Consider the following 20,247-nt stretch of genomic DNA (forward strand, 5'->3'; position numbering starts at 1 on the left):
GGAGTAATGCCTTAAAAGGTAAGATTTTGCAATGCATGGCATCTGTGATGTTGGTGTATGAATGAACAAGTCATAATTTCTCAGGATTGAGGTGCATAGGGAATTGCTGACAAAGACAGTGACCTTCTGATCTTGGTTAGTGTAAAGGGGACCAGCTGGGTGGCTCCCATACTGGGGGTCATTGGTGGGATGGGAAGGATGAATAAGCCACAGAGATCAGTCTCCCACACACAACTCACATACACCATGGCATCCCAGATTCCTACTGGCAACAGAGCACGCATCAGATTTGTGCACCCAAACCATAGAAGAAATTTCACAATCTCTGGGGTCTGTGCCGGAAAACCCCGTGCTTTTGCTGGAGTTTATTTCCAACTGAGCCCTGACATAAGACACTTCTTCTGAACATTTGCTTCTTCCCCAGACATTCAGCCAGCTGCGTTTTCCTCAGCATTCCATATTGCCAGAAGGAGAGGGGAGAATGCATCTCCTGTTGTAGTCTCTAGCTCCAACATGGATTTGTGACCCTGGAAAGACTGTGGTCAAAGCCTGTCTGGACCAACAAGACACTGAGCCCGTGCGATGTTGTTTGAAGCGGGTCACCTTGGAACAAGGTGGGGGAGACCTCACTTATTCTGTTAGTGACTAAACAGAAATGCCTTACTTTTTTTTTTTTTTTTTTTTTAAGTCAGATCCTTCTAGTTTCTGATGCTTCCTCACTTTCTTGGTCTTTGCTCAGACGGGGTGAGCAGTGATCAGACTCTTGGGGTCTGAGGGGCCTTGAAGAGGCCTGGCAATCCTGGACACGGTCCCAGAGAGGGCAGGTTTTGTGCGTGTCTGCCAGAAAGCCAGGGCGAGTCGCTCCAGTGTCCAGACAGGGAACTGACGGCTCACTACCCCGGGCAAACGTCTCTCCACCCCTAGAGGGCACACTTCCTCCTCTTTCCCTGACTTCTTTGCCCTCGTGGGAAAGGAATGAACAGGTGCTGTCACAACCACTTAGAAGGGCGCGTGCATCACCCGCCGAATCCCACGCCAGCAGCTGCTTGGACCCCTTTGCCCTTCGGAGCGCGGCTGCAGTGCGCTCTAACGCGGGGGGAGCTGGAGAGCCGCTGCCCCTGGAGAATGGGTCGCAGGCCTCTCGGCCTCGACTCTAGAAGTCCTGCAGGCATGGGAAGGCAGGACAGGGACAGATATCAGCGGAGTTTGAGCAAACTGGAGCCGCCACCTCGGCTACCTCCACTGCAGCAGCCCGAGCGGGAGAATGGGCGTCGCCCTTTCCAGCCTCTCGGGTCCTGGCCCCAAAAGGTCCCCTCCTCCCCGCTTCGGGACAGGGTATCTGGGCAGGTCGGCTCCCCATGCCCCGCAGCCCCTTTCCGGGAGGGCGGGGTCAGCTCGGTAGCCGCTAGCCGGCGCGGCCCCCGGTCCCAAGGGCGCCCACTGTGGGCGGGCCACGGGCGGTGCAGCCTGTGACCCTGTGCACCGGTGACAACCGCGGGGGCACGAAGCCGACTCCAGCCCCCCCACGCGCCGCCCTCCGGGAGCCGTCGGGCCTGCGCCGGCTCAGGCAGTATCTGCGGGGCGCACGAGTGGGCAGCGCCGGCCGGCGGTGAGCGCGGACCTCTTGCCAAGGCCCACCCAGACCCGCTCAGTCCCGCCATCGCGGGACACATTTCTGCCACCCTCGCAGACCTTCGCAGCTGTCCCCCTCCTCCCCCTGGGGGGGTGGGCAAACCGGCGCAAGAGGGCATCTGGAGGGAGGTCACTGCCACCTTGGCTTTTATCCTAGGAGGGACTCAGTTCTGCCTAAGAGGCTGAGCTCCCCAGGCGCTATTCAAGTGGGTTTTTGGTGGCCTTTTGTCAGGAAACTTTTAATCACACAGAATTTAGCCTCTAATCGGCCAGACTTATTTAAACCGCGCAGAGTAAAACCTTCCATTTTTAACATCCACTCTTGGTGTTTGCTGGAAATTTGCCACCGAATTTCGGCTGGAGCTGAAGGTTACCAGGATTTATCATTGTTTCCCCAGGATGTTTAACCCTCGTGCGCTCCTCTTCTTTCATTTAAGATACTCAAAAAAAAAAAAAAAATTCTTGTAAGCGCTTTGGCCATTTTGTTTAAGAAATTTGTTTTATCTCGTACGGTTTTGAAATAAAGAAATGTTTCTGCAATGGGGAGGAGGGAGTGTCAGAGACAGAAAGCAGCTGTGTACCAGGAAATAATAAGTATCATGCAAAAATATCACAGCTAATGGATGTCCTTTAGGAGTGTAAATATCTATGTTTAATTGCTTTAAAAACGTGGGGTGGAAAAACACAATTATACATTGTGATAACAAACCTGTACAGATAATTTTTGAACAATACAAAACAAGAGCTGAAAAATTTTTCTTTACGATTGAAATAATTGTTCCCAAATCATGACACCGTCCACCCAAATACCATGTTGCCCCCTCTGCAGAACTTGAAGAGGAATAGTTACCAATTGAATGCATTTAGATTCATCCTTAATAAAAAGAAAATTGCATAGCTTTTTATATTGTTGCACATCCTCAAATGCATCTTCCAATATCAATGTCACCTTAGTGTTATTCTCAATATTTTAAATTTTCAATTTTCAGAGATACATAATATATAATTGCTAGTAATTATAAACACATCATTTTATTCATCTGATTTTAATAACATGCATTTTTATAATTACTGTACAACTGAAATAGACATTGAGTTATGCTGTGTGCGTGTCTTTATTCAACAGTATATTTTTAGACACCTTGTTCAAACAAATTAAGTGAATTTAAAAGAAAATAAAACATGAAAAAAAAATCCTTCCAGTAGAAACAGAATCACAGTGCTTCACAGACAAAAGGAAAGGAAAAGAAGTTCTCATACGAAAAGAGATTTATTATTACATAGAAAATTCTCACAATAGTTGAAACACACTTCAGAAACTAGTAAACACCTTAGATAGAGTTGTGCCAATTATTCAGCCCACAAGCATCTGCTTTGTCTTAATTAGACGGGGGAGGTGAATGACCACTGTTTATTTTCATTTTCCTCATTAATTATGAAAAACTGCATTTAATTCATCTTGCATGGTGAGAGATTGGCTGCGCAGATGTAAGTCGTAAGGGAAGTGGCTGTCGGTGGGCAACCTGAACATGGCACCCTGCCCAAGGGGACCCCTGGGTGGCACTGCACAGTAATGCATGCCGTAATTGTAATTTTTGCCATAGTCCAAGGTTTCTTCTTGCTTCAGGGAAAATATCCCATTATAGTTAATTGGGGGAGGACTTAAGGGACCTTCAAACTGAGGGCTGGCACACTCAGGGGAAGTGCTTTCATAGAAGGATTCATACGCACTGCAATAATTGTAGGGTTTCATGGACTTGGAATTATCAAGAGTTCCATGCCCTGGGGGAGTGGTGAGCTCAGGGCTGTGGTAGGGCGGGTAGAAGGTAGAGTAGGGTGACCTTGTGTGGTGCGCAGCCTCCCCACCCTGACCCATCAGGAAACTCCTGGCGTTGAGCTGCAAGCAGCCTGCCACCAAGTTTGTAGTCGGCTGGGAAAGACCTTTGCATAAGTTTTGGACGAACGTGAGCAGATCAGGTCTCTTGCCGATTCTCAGGATTTCAGAAAGTGCCCAGATGTAGTTTTTGGCCAGTCGTAAAGTTTCTATTTTGGACAGTTTTTGGGTTTTGGAGTAACAGGGGACCACTTTTCTTAAATTGTCCAGAGCGTCGTTGAGGCCATGCATCCTGTTTCTCTCCCGCGCATTAGCTTCCTGTCTCCTGAACTTGACCCTCTCCAGTCGGAGCTTGGTCGTCTTTTTTTTCCTAAGACCCCTCCTTCTGGGCAAGCCATTTTCATCTTCCTCTTCCCTGTCTTCCTCCTCTTCTTCCTTCTCGGTTTCTTCTCCAGGGGCCCTTTTGATGCTCTTTCCTCGAAGGACAATCTGTTTGGAAAAGCTTTCTGGTTTCTTAATTTGCTTCTGGTCCTCACATTCTCTAGAAAACTTTCTGCACATCTGGGATTCTGGCATTACAACAGACTCATCAAACGGTAGTGTTAACATGGTTCTCTAATCTTAAATTACCTGAAAAAATGCCAGCACAATATTTAAAGTGTTTTCATTTTTAAAGTTTATACACTTAAAGCATATTTAATGACTTAATCATAAGAATACAAAAAATGAAAAACATGAAAAAGTCTGATTCGGGGACCAATTTTTTACATTAACTATAATTTTTGAGTTTGTGCAGACTCGTAATTATAAAAACTACATGGACACATGCGAGAGGATCAATTTATACAGGCAAATTATCAAAAGAAAACAAAACAAGAAGCATTTATTACATTGCCACCACCATCTCCATTTTCCTTTGATTTTGAACTATTTTTAATGCACAAAAAGGACCTTTGAATTCCAGCAAATGCAAAACATGATATAGCAATGCAGAATTTCATTAATTCCAATTCCCCTGAGTACAAAATGCAGAGACACCAGTTTTTAAAATGAAAAAGTATTACCTCTCCGTCAGCTGACAAATTTGTGAGGTGTTTCTTTCTTTTTTTCGAAAAAGAAATAAGCCTTAACTTTATTTGCTGTATTATGTAACTGCAAATTTAGATAAGTGGCTGTTGACATTTACGAATTTAAAGAAAAGATTAATCAGAGCCAATTTTTAAACTGATTTCTTTCTGATCAGTGAAGAAATATATGTAAAAGGGCACTGTTTTCCCAGCCTTCACACAAAAAAAGGGGGGGGTGGGGGGTCAGGCTAATTTGGAATAAACTCCATAAATACATTTTAAAAGACAAGAATCACTGGCATTTTTTTTAAATCAAAGAAAATATTAAAACTGCTTTTACATTTAAATTTTTTCCAAATGTAATCGTCTGTTTACTGCTGTTCAAATCACCCTGGACAAAAAAACCACTCTCGTAGTGTTTTTGTTCTGCGAGCCACAGAAGTCTCCCTCTAGCTAATATCTGACAGGAACGGTCCAAGGATTCTGACTGCAATTGTGCACGTGTGTACAGAATCCCGAATGAAAGGGGAAAATAATTTGTGTTTCAAATACAATTTTGGCTTTCGTTTGGTGAAGTAGCAAGTATTTTCATCTAAAGTCTTCAAACAAATAGGCACGTTAAAACAGACTTTCGAATGTAACAATCTCCAGCCCCCTCAACACACACACACACACACACACACACACACACACACACACACACACAAACTCTTAGCAATGTCCACATACTTGCAGTGTTACATAATAGCAGTGAAAGTATGTGACAGTTACATCATAAGAATGAAATATGATAAGAAGTTATAGATGGCAAAGAGCATGTAAATACTATAAGACAGTGACACTGTATCTTTAAATACTTGCATGCAAAGCCAGCATCAATTGAAGTATATCTTTATTTATATTACCTTAGGTTTTAACTTCATTCAATAATCGGTTTTCATTTTGTATCTTCCAAATCTTTTCAGGCTGAGTGTCGCATCGTCTCCTGGAGTCTCTAGATCTGTGTATATCTGCACTATCTCATTGATCTCTAAAAAGTGACATTGATGCCAACTGCCAGAGCTGGTACCCATGCCATCTGCTAGTGACGTCACAGGGCAGAGAGAACCATGTGATCCTCTCTCTTGGGACCTTCATTCTGCACTGATCATCTGGCATCCCTGTAAGTGGGTACCAGCATTCATGCATCAACACAGAAGGTTAGACTGATAGGGAAAAAATCTGCACCAGCATTTCACATACAGTAGGTGCGTTTCTCTCCTAGAGCTGCTTCAGCTTCACTGGCAGTCTGTAGAAATAGCTGTGTTAGTGTTCAGTTTCGCCCTGCCAACGGTGCAACTATTAGGTAGTCGTTAATATTCCATTCATTTACAAGGTGGGCTTTTGTGTGAGCGAGAGGTTTTTGTTGTTGTTGATGTTGACGTTTAGTGAAGATCACCATCCCATTCGTGCACCTGGCTACCCAGGGAAAGAACGCCGGGGAAAAGGAGCCGAAATCAGGAAAATGGTCTTGAGGTGCTTAACCAAACTAAGATTTGTGTAAACGAACAGGGATCAACAAAGGTCTCCTTATTTCCTTGTTTTGTTTCATGGCGTGTAACTTATGGGCGTGTGTCTGTGTGTTCTCTTATTAACATGTACGACTTCTGTGCTTCTTAGGAATTTGGAATAAAAGAACAGTTTCTCCATCTGGGGTCTGTGAAAGACATCCTCAGACGCTCCCCTTTCTACACTTGCTGGTGTCTTTCAACAACTTTTCGGAGAGCTTCTTTATCTGTATCAAGGCAGAGACGTCTTCAAGTGCACCGTGAAAGATTTCAAACTACATTCTTGTGTCCGGTACCAAAAGTCACACTTCCCTCTTGCACTGTCCCAGACTCCTTCCAGTGGTAACTGGCTTGTTCTTTCTTTCTCATTTCATTTCCTACACAGTAAACATCAAAAAAAAAAAAAATAGCACTTAGGTTTTTGTCTTTCTCTTCCTGGCATTCTGCTGAGTATATTAATCAAAGAGAGGCTTTACTGTTTTTTCAGATTTTTTTTTCCTTTCTCATAAAAACCTTCTCTTCACATTTTTCCCCCTCAAGACTGACAGCCAATTTAAAAATCTCCTCATTCTTACATCAGTGTCCAGTTTTTTTTTCTTTTTTCAGATTTATTCCTATTTCTCTTTCTCCCCACTCCCCACTTTTGATTTCTTAACAAAAGCAGGGCAGAAACAGGCGAAACTGGCAAGGCCTTGTAGATAAAATGAACTGTGAAGCCAGAGGCAAACTCCACCTTCCTCTCCTTTTCCCTGCTCCCCTGTCACCCCCTTCCCTTGCAAAAAAAAAAAAAAAAAAAGGAAAAGAAAAGGAAAAAAGAGGATGTTTTATTTCAGAGTCGCCTGTCAGGAAAGTAAAAAATGTACTTAAAAAAAAGTTCAGAAATGGACAAACACAAGCTTTGTTGTTTGATAACTGAATAATCTCTTTCTATAAAGTGAGACAATATGCTTTTGGTATTAAAGTAATCCCTGGCAGAGTTGTAACTGTTGAATCTGTGTTAGCATTCCCCTTATAAATCCCAGTTTTGAAAGGTTTAGAATTCTGCTGCTTTAATGCTCTTTGGTTCCAGATTGGCACCGGGGGTCTCAAATTAAATTCAATTTTGCTCCTGTCGTAGCCCACCCGTTTCCGTCCCCCTCAAAGTTACTCAACTTTGCCTGGACGGGTCTAGAAAAGATAGGGATGATAGCAGAAGGGAGAGGTATGCTAGGTAAAGGAGAATAATTTTTCTCTGTCAATGGTTTGGTAAAAATGCAAATTTAAAATAAAAATAAGCCTATAAATTCACAAGTGAAGTGGGTTGGCCTGGCTTATGTTTAAAAAAAAAATCAGACCTACCCAAGGCTTTTCAAAATGTGTTGCTTAAGGGGATATTACTGGTAATGGGTGTGTTGAGTATATTTCATGTAGCCTTTGGTTCAAAAATGCACACACCTTTTCTTTCAACACAGAGAGTTTCTATAGGAAGACCAGAGGCACACTTTTGTTTGATCTCACATATAGTTTAGTTTTTAAATGTAAAGGAGCATAAGTACGAAGAGTCAGGAGCCACAAAGTATGTCACGCATTTTGCATATTGTACCATATTCTAAACTTGCAAAGTCTTCAGAAGCTGCATTATATTATAGGCATCGCAAACACGAGAATCAAAATCTGAGGAATAGGTAACGTGACATGTTAGTAGAAAATTATCACCAATGTAGCTCACCGCAAGGATAGATTTTATATTTTATCTTTGCAATGTGCAGACAAATGAGAAACAGTTTTTGATGAAAACATTTGGGACTGTTCTATTTCTGCCTTTGAACGTGAAATAAAAACCTTTGGTGGTGGTGATGAGGTGGGGTGAGGGGGGATAAAATCTGTGTTGAGGTTTTTCTGAGTATTAGTCTATTGTTTGAATGTCTTAGATTTCTTTTTCAAAAAAAAAAAGGGGAGAAAACAAAAAAGTTGTTATGTCAAGATTTAGCAAGGATTCAGTGTGTTTGTACAATAATCTTTCAAAAGAAATTTTGTTATGCATTTTCTACTATAGTTCCAGATATGCAAATGCATGTGCTGTTAATATGCATTCATAACATACACCACAACGGCTGTTCTACTCTCTGCTAAGAAAGCACGTTAACACCAATACTCCAAACAGAAATACATTCTGAATTGTAGACGAATACTCCGAGTATGGGGAGTATATTATCACCATCTCTATAATAGATTTTCTCATTTTGCAGCAATGACTGCACACCAAAGTTTATATCCATAACTGAATTCAACACTGATTTAGCTGATATGATCTTTGCTTCTGGGGCCAAGACATTTTATAGATTTTTTTTTAAGTCCCCAATGTCTGTATGCCCCTGTCTTGCTTTCACTGGGTAATTTTTCATATTTCACTTATAAAAGTGACCCACAGAAAATGTAGCTATAATTTGACTCAGTTGCAAGGCAACAGAAGCCAAAAGTGCAAAGTAAGGCATAAAAGTGTTGTTATTTTAGGTCATCCAGTTGGTACCTGTGTCACAGCAAAGGAGAATTCTATTGACTCCCTTTTTACACTCCTCTCATAACTTAAGAGATCAGTTTGGAACATGGCAGGCATTTTTTCTCAGCTCTCCTAGGGTGTAAGGCAACAGAATGTAGACCTGGGAGGATCAGGCAGCAAAGCCTTAGGACCATTTTTCCCCCTAGAAGTAGGGTGCTTTCTGAGATAGATTTTTGGACAATTTTCTCTATTGCTTTTTTTTTCCTTTTCTTTTTTTTCTTTTTTTTTTTTTTTAAGCTCTTAGACAAATGCTTCAGGGCAGCCGGTAAGCCTGTGAGCGAGCCCAGCGTTAATCCTTAGAGTTTTAACTCTGTGATCCCCCGTGGCTTGAAAGAGTTTTATGGCTGTGGCAGAATATTCCACTTTGGAAAACAGACCTTGGGATTTAAATAAAAGTATTGAAAATATAAGGCAAAACACAAAGCAACCTTATTCTCCTTGAAGATTTAGAGGGCTTAAAAGTATAATTTAAACATAGATGTCTAAATATTTTATAACGTATATGTCTATATATATAATATACACATATATATTTGTATATATTCCTGTGTGTATATATATACATATGTATGTGTATATTATACATCTATATACACCAAAGATTACTTAGATTAAACGATAATCTGGAAATTTGAGGACAACGTTTGAATTGCCTTTATAGATTTACTTCAGGGTGAGGTAAGCCGAATTGTACTATTATTTTGCAATAAACGATATTGTCATTTTTTGCAATTCATAAAATATAGCAACATCCAATCTTTTATTTTAGTCTTTGCACAAACGGCACTGTTGTTCTCTCCAGAAATAGATTTTATAAATTTTTCCTCCATGAAGTATACTTTTTATTTGACTCCCCAAGCTGCAAGTGTTAAATTCATTTCCTAATTTGTTATTAAATCAAGTCATGTAAATCTGCCAGTTAAAACTTCTACAGGTCTGAGACAACCAGAGTTATTGGACTGAGTTATTATAATCCCAACCATTCATAAAGAAATGGTGCTTTATTAACTTTTGTGATGTTACTGTAAGAAAATGTATAGTTTCCTTTAGTCTTTTACAAATATGAAGTATGAGTTGTTGTCCCTGAGTAAGACTTTTTATGATACAGACTCAGAAATTAGTGTTATATTCCAATAACATGTATTGTGATGGTTATTTTTAAACTTAGAAAACAGATGTACCATTTCTTTTTTTCTGTTACATTAATCCACTGTAAAATTGGAGTGGGAACTTTAGGCAAGAGATATTCTGCAAAGGTTTCATGCAAACTGCATTTTGAAAATCAAGCTTTATGTCACACGCTTGTATGGTGACACGCAGGCTCTCTTAACGTGATTTCTGGGTGGATTTCAAATGGTTCTGGAGCTTCCTCAGATTACGTGCAAATTTGGCATGTACGTACACATGTGCATCTTCTGAAGAAAGACCCTCTGCCAGATTCCGAAAGGTTAAGCGTCACAGTGAGTGTTCTGATGTCTTACTAAACGAGCTTTAAATCCTGATCCTGATGTTTAATGGCTGTGTGTCATTCATTCATTCACTTATTTGCCCATTCATCCACTCAACAAAGGTTTATTGAATGTCTGTTTTGGAGTCTTTCTTGATTCCTTTCTTTCTCTCACCCCCTAGAACCGGTATGTCAGCAAATCCTCTCAGTACCATCCTAGAATTACATCCAGAATCTGACCACTTCTTGGCAATTCTGCCACTTCTTCCCTCATCCAAACCACGAGCATCTCTCAGCTGGCCCAATGGCTTCTGTGTTCTTCATTCTTGGCCTCTTATATTCTGTACCGAGTCCTCAACTCAGCAGCCAGAGGCATCTGGTTAAAACATAAATCAGACTGCGTTCTTCTATATTCAAAATCCTGCAGTGGCTTCCCCTCCCTCAGAGTCAAAGCCAAGTCTTCACAGAGGCCCAGAAGCTTCTTCTGGTCTTTCTGTTCCCATCTTCTATTGCTCTCTCCTCCACTCACTCAGCTCCAGCCACACTGGCCCTGGCTGTTCCTTCCACCTCAGGATCCTTGCACTTACTTCTGCCTGGACTCCTTCTCCTGAGTATCCCCATGGCTCGTCCTGACTTCCTTCAAGTCTCTGCTCAAATGTTCCCTCTGACCATCCTACTTTATATTGTACCCCTACACCCATCTGTCCTTCCTTATCCACCTTCCAGTTTTGTTGTTCTCTGTAGCACTCATCGCTTGCTAACACAATACTTAATACGTGTATTAATCTTGTGCCTCCAGGTGAGAGGCAGAAGTACATACTTATTGAATGATGGGTTTGTTCCAGGCACTGGGTTAGTGATGGCTGTTCAATGGCATGTAGAACGGCTATGACAAACTGTTGGGGAGTTTAGAGGCCAGAAGGGGGGACGTAGGCAATAAACAAGTAAACGCAGAAATGTGCAATTTACCTATTGGTGGCTACAGAGAATCATGAGAAGCCCTACTTGGTTCAAGTATCTGGGAAGCCCTTTCTGAGTCATCCTCCAAGTTGAGTCTGAAGACTGAGCAGCAAGCAGAGGCACGAGCATGTGTGACATGTTGAATGTTCTGGGGGAAACTGCAGTGAGAACAAGGATCAGAGCCTATGAGATTGTGTAGGTCATGTGAAGTATTTGGAATCTATTTCTTTTTTTAATTTGTTTCAAAGGAAGTCATTGGAGGGCTTAAGGAAATTTAAGATTTGAAAAGATTACTCTAGGGGCACCTGGGTGGCTCAGTGAGTTAAGCGTCCGACTTCGGCTCAGGTCATGATCTCGAGGTTCATGAGCTCAAGCCCTGCGTCAGGCTCTGGGCTAGTAGCTCAGAGCCTGAAGCCTGCTTCAGATTCTGTCTCCCTCTCTCTCTACCCCTTCCCTGCTCATGATCTATCTCTCTCTCTTTCTCAAAAATAAACATTAAACAGAAATTAAAAAAAAAAAAACTTTGAAAAGATCACTCTAGCTGAGAAGAGTTGCAGAGAGAAAAAGAAGAAGCAGGGAGGACTTACAAAGCCTGTAAGGGGGGACGGACAGATCACGTTGCAGGGAGGGCTGACTGCACCCAGCTTAGAGTGGGGTAATGGAAATGAAGGGAGGAAACCTAGACATGTATTTTGGAGAGACAATCACCAGAACTTACTGATGGATGGGTGTGGAGGGGATGTGGGGAGCTTACTTAACCTCTGGTCATGGTGACGATGAACTGTGCTTCCATACGCAGTCTGCCAAGCACCAGGTGAGGTACTTCACATACGAGGTCTCATGGGATCCTTGCAATACTGGGACTGTCTCCCCGGTAGGAGTAATGAAGCTGCAGCTCAGAGAAGTTAGCCAATGAACCCGTGACTGTTCCATTTTTAAGTGAGAGGATCATGATTTAGACCTAGGTCTGTCTGAATCTAAATTCTAGTTTCTTTCTTTTTTCTTAAATTTTTTTTCAGTGTTTATTTATTTTTGAGAGACAGAGACAGAGCATGAGTGGGGGAGGGGCAGAGAGAGAGGGAGACACAGAATCCTAAGCAGGCTCCAGGCTCTGAGCTGTCAGCACAGAGCTGGATGCGGGGGCTCCAACCCACAAATCACGAGATCATGACCTGAGCCAAAGTAGGACACTTAACCGACTGAGCCACCCAGGCGCCCCCTTCAGTTCTAGTTTCTTAACAACTATACTTGGTAACCTTAGGCATTAAGTAATCAAACGTCAACAAGCTGCCTAGAACTGTCTCTGATACATAACAAATCCTGGATTAATAATAAATACTAGATGAAATAGAAAAACTTAACCACGAATCTATTCACAAAGTTAAGAATTATCCCATTAATATATCTGGTGACTTAAACTTTTTTACTATACATTTGTCTTTCAGATCAATGTTTATAGGTAGGTCAGTAGACTGCCAAGTGATGTATTCATATAACAATGATTGCAATCGTCATGACAGTGAGCTTCTATGACGGTTGAGTTGTTCATTTAAATCCTGATCCAGGGGCGCCTGGGTGGCGCAGTCGGTTAAGCGTCCGACTTCAGCCAGGTCACGATCTCGCGGTCCGGGAGTTCGAGCCCCGCGTCAGGCTCTGGGCTGATGGCTCAGAGCCTGGAGCCTGTTTCCGATTCTGTGTCTCCCTCTCTCTCTGCTCCTCCCCCGTTCATGCTCTGTCTCTCTCTGTCCCAAAAATAAATAAACGTTGAAAAAAAAAATTAAAAAAAAAATCCTGATCCTGCTGTTTAATAGCTATGTAACATTCGTTCATTCATTTATTCATCCCTCCATCTCTGTTTTTTAATGACAAGGAGTTGTTCTTTCCTTCTTTTTCATTCACTGAACACAACACTTTTTGCATGTTACCACTGTAGACGTTGTAAGGAGAAGTAAAGGTAAATAACCAAGATCCCCACCTGTCAAGGAAGTTCGAGTTGAATTAGCATATAAAATATGTCCACAATAGTCTAATTAAAAACAGTATGAGCTCACTGTGATAAGAGAGGTTGTTGGCAGGGAATGAAGAAAACATTGGAGTACAGATTGCAAGTATGCAGAAGATTTTTTTTTTTACTTTTATTTGAAGTATAATAGAGACTAAAACGCATGTGGACAATAAGTGCACAGCTCAATTAATTCTGATAAACTGAATGCATCTGTGTAATAAGATCTTGATAAAGAAATGGAACATTACCAGACACTTTGTTCCTGCCCCTTCAAGGTACCAACCACATCTCCCCAAGAGACACCACTCTCCTGACTTCTAATAGCATTGATTGGTCTTGTTCATTTTGTGTATTAAATACATGGAATCATTCAGTAAACACTTCTTGGTGTCTGACTTCTTTATCTCAGCATTTTGTTTTAAACTTTATCCATGTTGTTGCATGTAATCATAGATTGTTCACTGTCATTGCTGTATAGTATTCAGTTATGTGACTATACCACAATTTGGCTTTTTTCTCCATTCTGTTGTTGACGGGTGTTTGGATAGTTTCTAGTTTGGGGTATTGTAAGTAGTAAGTGCTATTATAGCACATACTTTTTAGTGAACATATATATGTTAGGTGCATTCCATTCCTAGGTACATAGCCAACAGAAATGCATGTATATGTGTATTCTGCATGTATGGTTTTAAGACAAGTTAAAAAAAGTACATTCACAAAAAGTTAGTTTTTAATAATTACCTCCATGACAACCACATGCTTTCTAAAATCATTAACCAAGATCAATAACATTATCCCCAAAGTTATGGACTCAGGAATTCTAATTGAGGAGGGCATTGATTACCAATGTACCAACAATTATTGAAGGATTCCTCTGCATGAAGCCACTATGATTTTGGGGAAAAAAGAGAAGAAGAGACAATCCTTTTCTTCAAGGAATCTAGAGTTCTGTTGATGAGAGAAAAGTAACCAACTTAAAGCATTGAGATGCACCAAGGACAGACTATGGTGCAGAGTATCAAACAAATAGACTACCTTCTTTGTTTATCTAACACCCTTTAGGAAGATAACACAAATTTTAGACTCTGCAGTAGTATTGCCAAGAACATATTTCAGAATATTTGCACTTAAAGAGTACTGCATTTTAAGTTTTAAAACACAATAGCTGAATTACAAAGGTTAATATTTGATCGATGTTAATATTGCTTAATATATACATTTTTTAAATGTTTATTTATTTTTGAGACAGAGAGAGAGAGACAGAGTGTGAGCAGGGGAGGGTCAGAGAGAGGGAGACACAGAATCCGAAGCAGGCTCCAGGCTCTGAGCTGTCAGCACAGAGCCTGATGTGGGACTTGAATCCACACACCGTGAGATCATGACCTGAGCTGAAACCAAGAGTTGGATGCTTAACCGACTGAGCCATGCAGGTGCCCCTGTGCTAGCTTTTCTGCGCATGTTATAGAATTCTCACAACATCTATAGGAGGATGATATATATGAGCAGACTGGTGCAGCAATTCAAGAACAGTGACTAGAGGCCAGCCACCCTAGTTCTGCCACCTTCTAGCTGGTTGACTCTGAGCAAGGTCCTCTTCTTCAGCTTTTCCATCTGTCACATAGGGATGATTGTATTCTTACCTTACAGGTTGTTAGATGTAAATGGCTAGAATAGTACCTGGCACATGGTATGCACTGCATTATTATTTGACAGATTATTTTAAAATAAAAATGGGTTTGGAGAGAATTGAGTATAAAGCGTTTCTCAACCCCTTGTGAAGGAAAGGTTCATTTCTATGGCAATGACCTCTGATCACCCAAGCATTCAGGGTATAGATGGGAGCACATGTTATGATGTCAAAGAAACCAGTTGTGCTGAAAATATTATAGATTTCTGCTTGCAATGTCAGTACCTTGGGCCAGGGAAGATAGCAATACCTTAAGGACAAATGATTTCGGAATGAAGGCTGAACCAAGCAACAGATCTTTTAGAGATCTGAATTTCTTTCCTACAGAAACACTGAAGTGTTTCTCTTTGTCTCTACCTGCTTTTGAAACTCTTGGTGGCTCTGAAGGAAGGAATATACTGCACACCCAAAAGATAAACAGAAAACATTTTTTTTTTAGTCCTAATGTTCACATGCTTGCTGATATAAGCCCACAAGATAACTTTGGAAACTAAAGCATTAGGTTGAAAGGCTGACCTTGCTAATGCCACAGATTCAAAAGCACACAGACATGATCCAATCACTCCCCAGGGAATGTACATATTTGTCCTGGGATCTGCCATATGCAGGTAGATCTTATAACTGCTAGATCGCATTAAAAAAAAAAAAAATCATGGTCCACACCTATAGCAATAAAATCAGCAGCTAACTAATCCTACCCAAAACGAAAAAGCCCAAATCATTATGTGTCTTTTTGTATTTTAGACTTCTGGTTGGTTTTCTCTGTTTGGCTGGCAAATCTCATCTAATTACAATATATTTTTCATTTGTGTTTTAAAATAGCAATCCCAGCCCACTGTTATTATAACATATGCGGTAAGTTGTTGTTCCTGGGGTGGTGATAAATTCGTGGCGATCCATTCACATCCTCATGGGTTGGAATTAATCTTTCTCCTCTGATTTCCCACTACACTTTGTGCTTCTATTATTGTGCTTGCATAATTTGCTTTGTAGTGTAGCTATTTGTGAATGCATCTGTCTCCCCCACTAGATTGTGAGGACAAAAACTATCTCAGATTTCTGTTTCATTTTCCTTTCAGTCCCTATGTCACCCAATACACTTATTTATACATAGTAGGGACTCAATAGATATTGATAGTAGAATTGAATTGATTGATTGCAGTACAGCACATTTGGCTGCAGAACACCTCAGAGCAATGAGGCCCATCTGTCAATCAAAGCTGTGATCTTTGCTTCATTAACACCGTGGCTAAGCAATGAAGTAACAAGTCAGTGACAAAGAGCTTCATGCCCCCACATCCTGCAACTTAGATGCTAGATTATATACTTCTTTAAGCAGCAAGAATCCTTCTGAAAGCAAGATTCTATGTAGTGGCAATAATGATCCATAATTTTATACAGTCTGCATGTGAAGATTGAACCCCGCTATCTCTTTCCTTGCTCTTTATCCAAAAAGGCTGCTCCAGGGCTAATTACTTCTCTCAAAAGCTAGAGGAACTTTTTCCACTAAGCAGTTTGCAGTTCATTTTGGCCATCAATATTGGTACAAGATCCAGTCTAAGAATGTGGCACGTGGCTTTGAATTCTTTTATTGCCCGTGTCATTTTCTGGAGAAAATATCTCATTAGCTCTTTGATCTGAAGATCAAGCATTCCCCAGCTGGATTTTCTACCATTTGCCGAACGTAAGTTTGGCTTGTCCGTGGTGATAATAATTTGCACTACACTAGCTCTACTTTTTCCACTGCTACCTTTTTTTGGAGACGGTTGACATAAAAAAGAATGGAAGGAGCCGTCCTCCATCACACTCCATCTGGCCCTGCTGGTTACTTGGCGACTGAGGCAGCACATACATTTGGTGGACTGATAAGGAATGGGAAATCCACGATATTAATAATGGTTCTCTGTTCTCCAAAGCAAAAACCTTTCCAGATTAGCATCTCTCTTACAAACAGTCCATGTTGGGAGGAGGCTAGGCAAGATTCAGTGCTGAAAGAGAAAGAGAAATAAATGAATTAAAGACCAGCCAGGACACTTAAAGATGGCGTGTACTTCAACCGCTACAATTATTGAACGCCTAGCATGGTAAATAAATAAAACAATGTGCTTTCCCTTGAAGAGCTCCTGGTCTTTAGGGGCATTTAGATTCATGTAGATATATCGATAAGGTAGTAGGGCAAGAGGGGCACCTGGGTGGCTCAGTCAGTTAAGTGTCCACCTCAGCTCAAGTCATGATTTCGTGGTTTGTTGAGTTTGAGCCCCTCGTCGGGCTCTATGCTGACAGCGCGGAGCCTGCTTGGGATTCTCTCTCTCTTTCTCTCTCTGCCCCTCCCCTGTTCTCTTTTTCTCCCTAAAATGAATAAATAAACTCTAAAAAATTACTTTATAAAAAAAAGTAGTAGAGCAAGTGTCATTTCATATGGCTCTGTAGAAGTCTGTTTCTTTCAGGTCTGAAATGACCCTCGATAGTTTTAGCAGTGATGGCAGTAAAAATATGATAGCCCATTGGCAATCTGAATGAAATCAACCTTTTTACCTGGAGAATTATAATGTTTCTACAACAAGAAAAGACAGATTGAAAGGAAATTGTAAAATGTAACGCTTAAGGTCTTTTGAGTACTTGGTTTTTAACTATTCCTTACTTTCATTTTCACTTACTTTCATTTTTACTTTTGTTTTCCATGGAACTTCGAGTCATAACTTAATGAAAAGTATAAATTGTATAGGTGAGAGTATGGCCTTATTTTTTTTAAGGTTTATTTATTTTTGAGAGAGAGAGAGAGAGAGAGAGAGAGAGAGAGAGAACACAAACAAGGGAAGGGCAGAGAAAGGGGGAGATACAGAATCCGAAGTAGGCTCCAGACTCTGAGCTGTCAGCACAGAGCCCGATACAGGGCTTAAACTCATGTACCATGAGAAAATGACCTGAGCTCAAGTCAGGCTCCCAACTGACTGAGCCACCCAGGCGTCCCCAGAAGTGTGGCCTTTAACTTGGAATCTTTGGGCCGTGTGAAATGATAACTTTTGTGGGCCCTGGACGCTTGGCTTTCATAGGCATTGTCCTCCATAAAAATAATAAAAGTACTTGATGATTTGTTGGTATAAACAATATATAATACAAGATTGATTATATTAGTTTTTATTTTTGTGCACTGTGCCGATGGAGAAGTTTACCTGTCATTGGAGATAGGGCTTGACCAAGAGCATTTTTCTAAACCTCCACATGAATGAGAATCACTATGCTTTGGAAGTCACCTGCTATCCCACAAGGACCTCGGAATAATCTGTGGGAGTGGCTGCCTTCTCCACTTCCTTCAACTTCCAGTTTTCATAAGCCACTCACTCTGCATATGAAATACACCTGGTGTGGGAATATGGCAGAATAGATATGCTACTAAAATAGCCAGATTTAGCAAATCAAAATGCAGGACATCCAGCTGAATTTGTATTTTAGATATATTTAGGTGTGGGACAAAGTATGCATTGTCTATCTGAAATTCAAATTCAACTGGGCATCCTGTATTTTACCTGGCAACTCTGTATGCTTCCTCTATTCTTGGAACTCAAGTTGTTTTTCCCTCATAACATACACTTTCTGATTAATATGTCATGCACTAATAAAGTGTTTCCCAAAGAATGCTCTGTAGACTATTAATAGGAATCACTCAAACAAACAAACAAACAAAAAAACAAACAAAAAAACCCACCAAGACTCACATGGTCAAAGATGTTTGCTTTCTCTAAAGCACATTCTCTTGGGTTCTTCTGTATACTAACGTACATTATGACTCTCCAAGAGCAGAATATGGTAGGCATATGTCCCAAACTTACCATTCCACTGAGTGGTTTCCTTTCCTTCTGGAGTTTCTCACAGGACTGAAATTTCTGATGGGACACACTAATACCCCACCAAGGGCCAATGTGTCTTTATTTATGATGAAGGTGATGGATATTTTGAATCTGCCTCACTGATTTGCTTTACTTTCCTCTTCTCTTTTGCTCTTGGCTTCTGTGGTGGGGAATACACAGCAGGGTGAAATGTGTTTTGCTGGCTCCCTCTTTTGACTGGGTTAGGTTTAGTTAGAGATGGAGTTTACAATGTGGGGTCTCTGGAATGTGGATTTTACCTTAGTATTGAATGAAGGACACCTGAGGCAGATGTACAGGGCCAGCATAGTTTGTGGAGTCCAGAGCAAAATGAAGATTTGGGCTCCTTGATTAGAAATTACTAAAAATTTCAAGATGGCGACAGCAGATCATTAATCCAAGCATAGGGCACACAGATGGCATGACCATGAATTCAGCCCTGCTGGAGCACCTTCCTCAGTGCCAACATACTGGGAGTCCTTACCCAGAAAACTCCAGAAGGAGTTTCCAAAGGCTAATCATCAGGACTATCTTCAGATACCAAAGGGTCAAAAGTGGAAGCAAGTTCACTAGACTGGGCCCCAGGGGACATAAAATTTTGGCATTTTGTTCATTGTGGATTTTACATTAATTTTGATTTTTAAAAACATTGTATTATGGATATTTTATCTTGATTTTGGTGCTGTCTTAGTTTTCTCAGGTTGCTGTAGCAAAATTCCCTAGACTAGGTGACTTAACAGAAATTTACTTCTCACAGTTCTGGAGCCTGGATGTCCAAGATCTACCTGCCAGTAAATTCAGTTTCTGTGAGGGAGGGTTCTCGTCCTGGCTTGCAGAAGGCCACCTTCTTGCTATGTCTTCATATGGCATTTCCTTTGTACACATATGGGAGGCAAGAGGAGTAGGGAGGAGACAGAGAGTGAGAAGGAGAGAGAGAGTGAGGAAGAGAGGAGGACATCTTTTTCTCTTCTTATAAGGCCATTAATCCCATGATGAAGGCCACATCTTCATGACCTAATCTAATCCTAATTACTTCTCAAAGAGTACCATCTGCAAACACCATCACATTGGGAGTTAGGCCTTCAACATATGAATTTTGGGTGCACATACTCAGTTCATAACAGGTGCCCCCCAAATTTTATGCAAGGCCCTCGGCCAAATTTTTGGTCTAGCAAAAGATGATGAAGAAAGTATGCTTTATCATTGTTTACTTTAAAAAATATGTTTTTAAAAGAAGAACATTTTCTTAATTTATTTTTGTGTTTTAATAAATTTTTTTAACATTTTTTAATTTATTTTTGAGAGACCGAGAGAGGCAGAGCATGATAAGAGGAAGGGCAGAGAAAGAGGGAGACAACAGAATCTGAAACAGGCTCCAGGCTCTGGGCTGTCAGCACAGAGCCTGATGTGGGGCTCGAACTCACAAACCGTGAGATCATGACCTGAGCCAAAATTGGACACTTAACTGACTGAGCCACCCAGGCGCCCCTTAATTTATTTTTGTTTTACAACTCACACACAGAAATACATATATGTATACATCCATCCATATACCCCAATGAATAAATATGACTTCTTGGAAATAACTGGCACAAAATCTAGAATCATTCTTTAAGATGACTTTAAACAGAAATGAAAAATGCAAGATTAATCTATTATTCTT

The 20,247-nt window shown here is 40.9% G+C and overlaps 1 protein-coding gene across 1 annotated transcript; it reads right to left on the reverse strand.

Moving 5' to 3' along the window:
• Positions 1-3,061: 3,061 nt before the first annotated feature.
• Positions 3,062-4,075, reverse strand: NEUROD6 (neuronal differentiation 6). The gene has a single exon (XM_047094805.1). The coding sequence runs from the start codon at positions 4,073-4,075 to the stop codon at positions 3,062-3,064; it is 1,014 nt and encodes a 337-aa protein (XP_046950761.1).
• Between the last annotated feature and the right edge of the window lie 16,172 nt (positions 4,076-20,247).

This window comes from Lynx rufus, unplaced genomic scaffold (assembly GCF_022079265.1).
Source record: "Lynx rufus isolate CCGP_SWC_20201006 ecotype Redwood Valley unplaced genomic scaffold, mLynRuf1.p SCAF_4, whole genome shotgun sequence".
NCBI lineage: Eukaryota > Metazoa > Chordata > Mammalia > Carnivora > Felidae > Lynx > Lynx rufus.

What these genes read in the sequence shown, in the direction of transcription:
- NEUROD6 (XM_047094805.1), bottom strand. Translation starts at nt 4,075, where the DNA reads ATGTTAACACTACCGTTTGATGAGTCTGTTGTAATGCCAGAATCCCAG.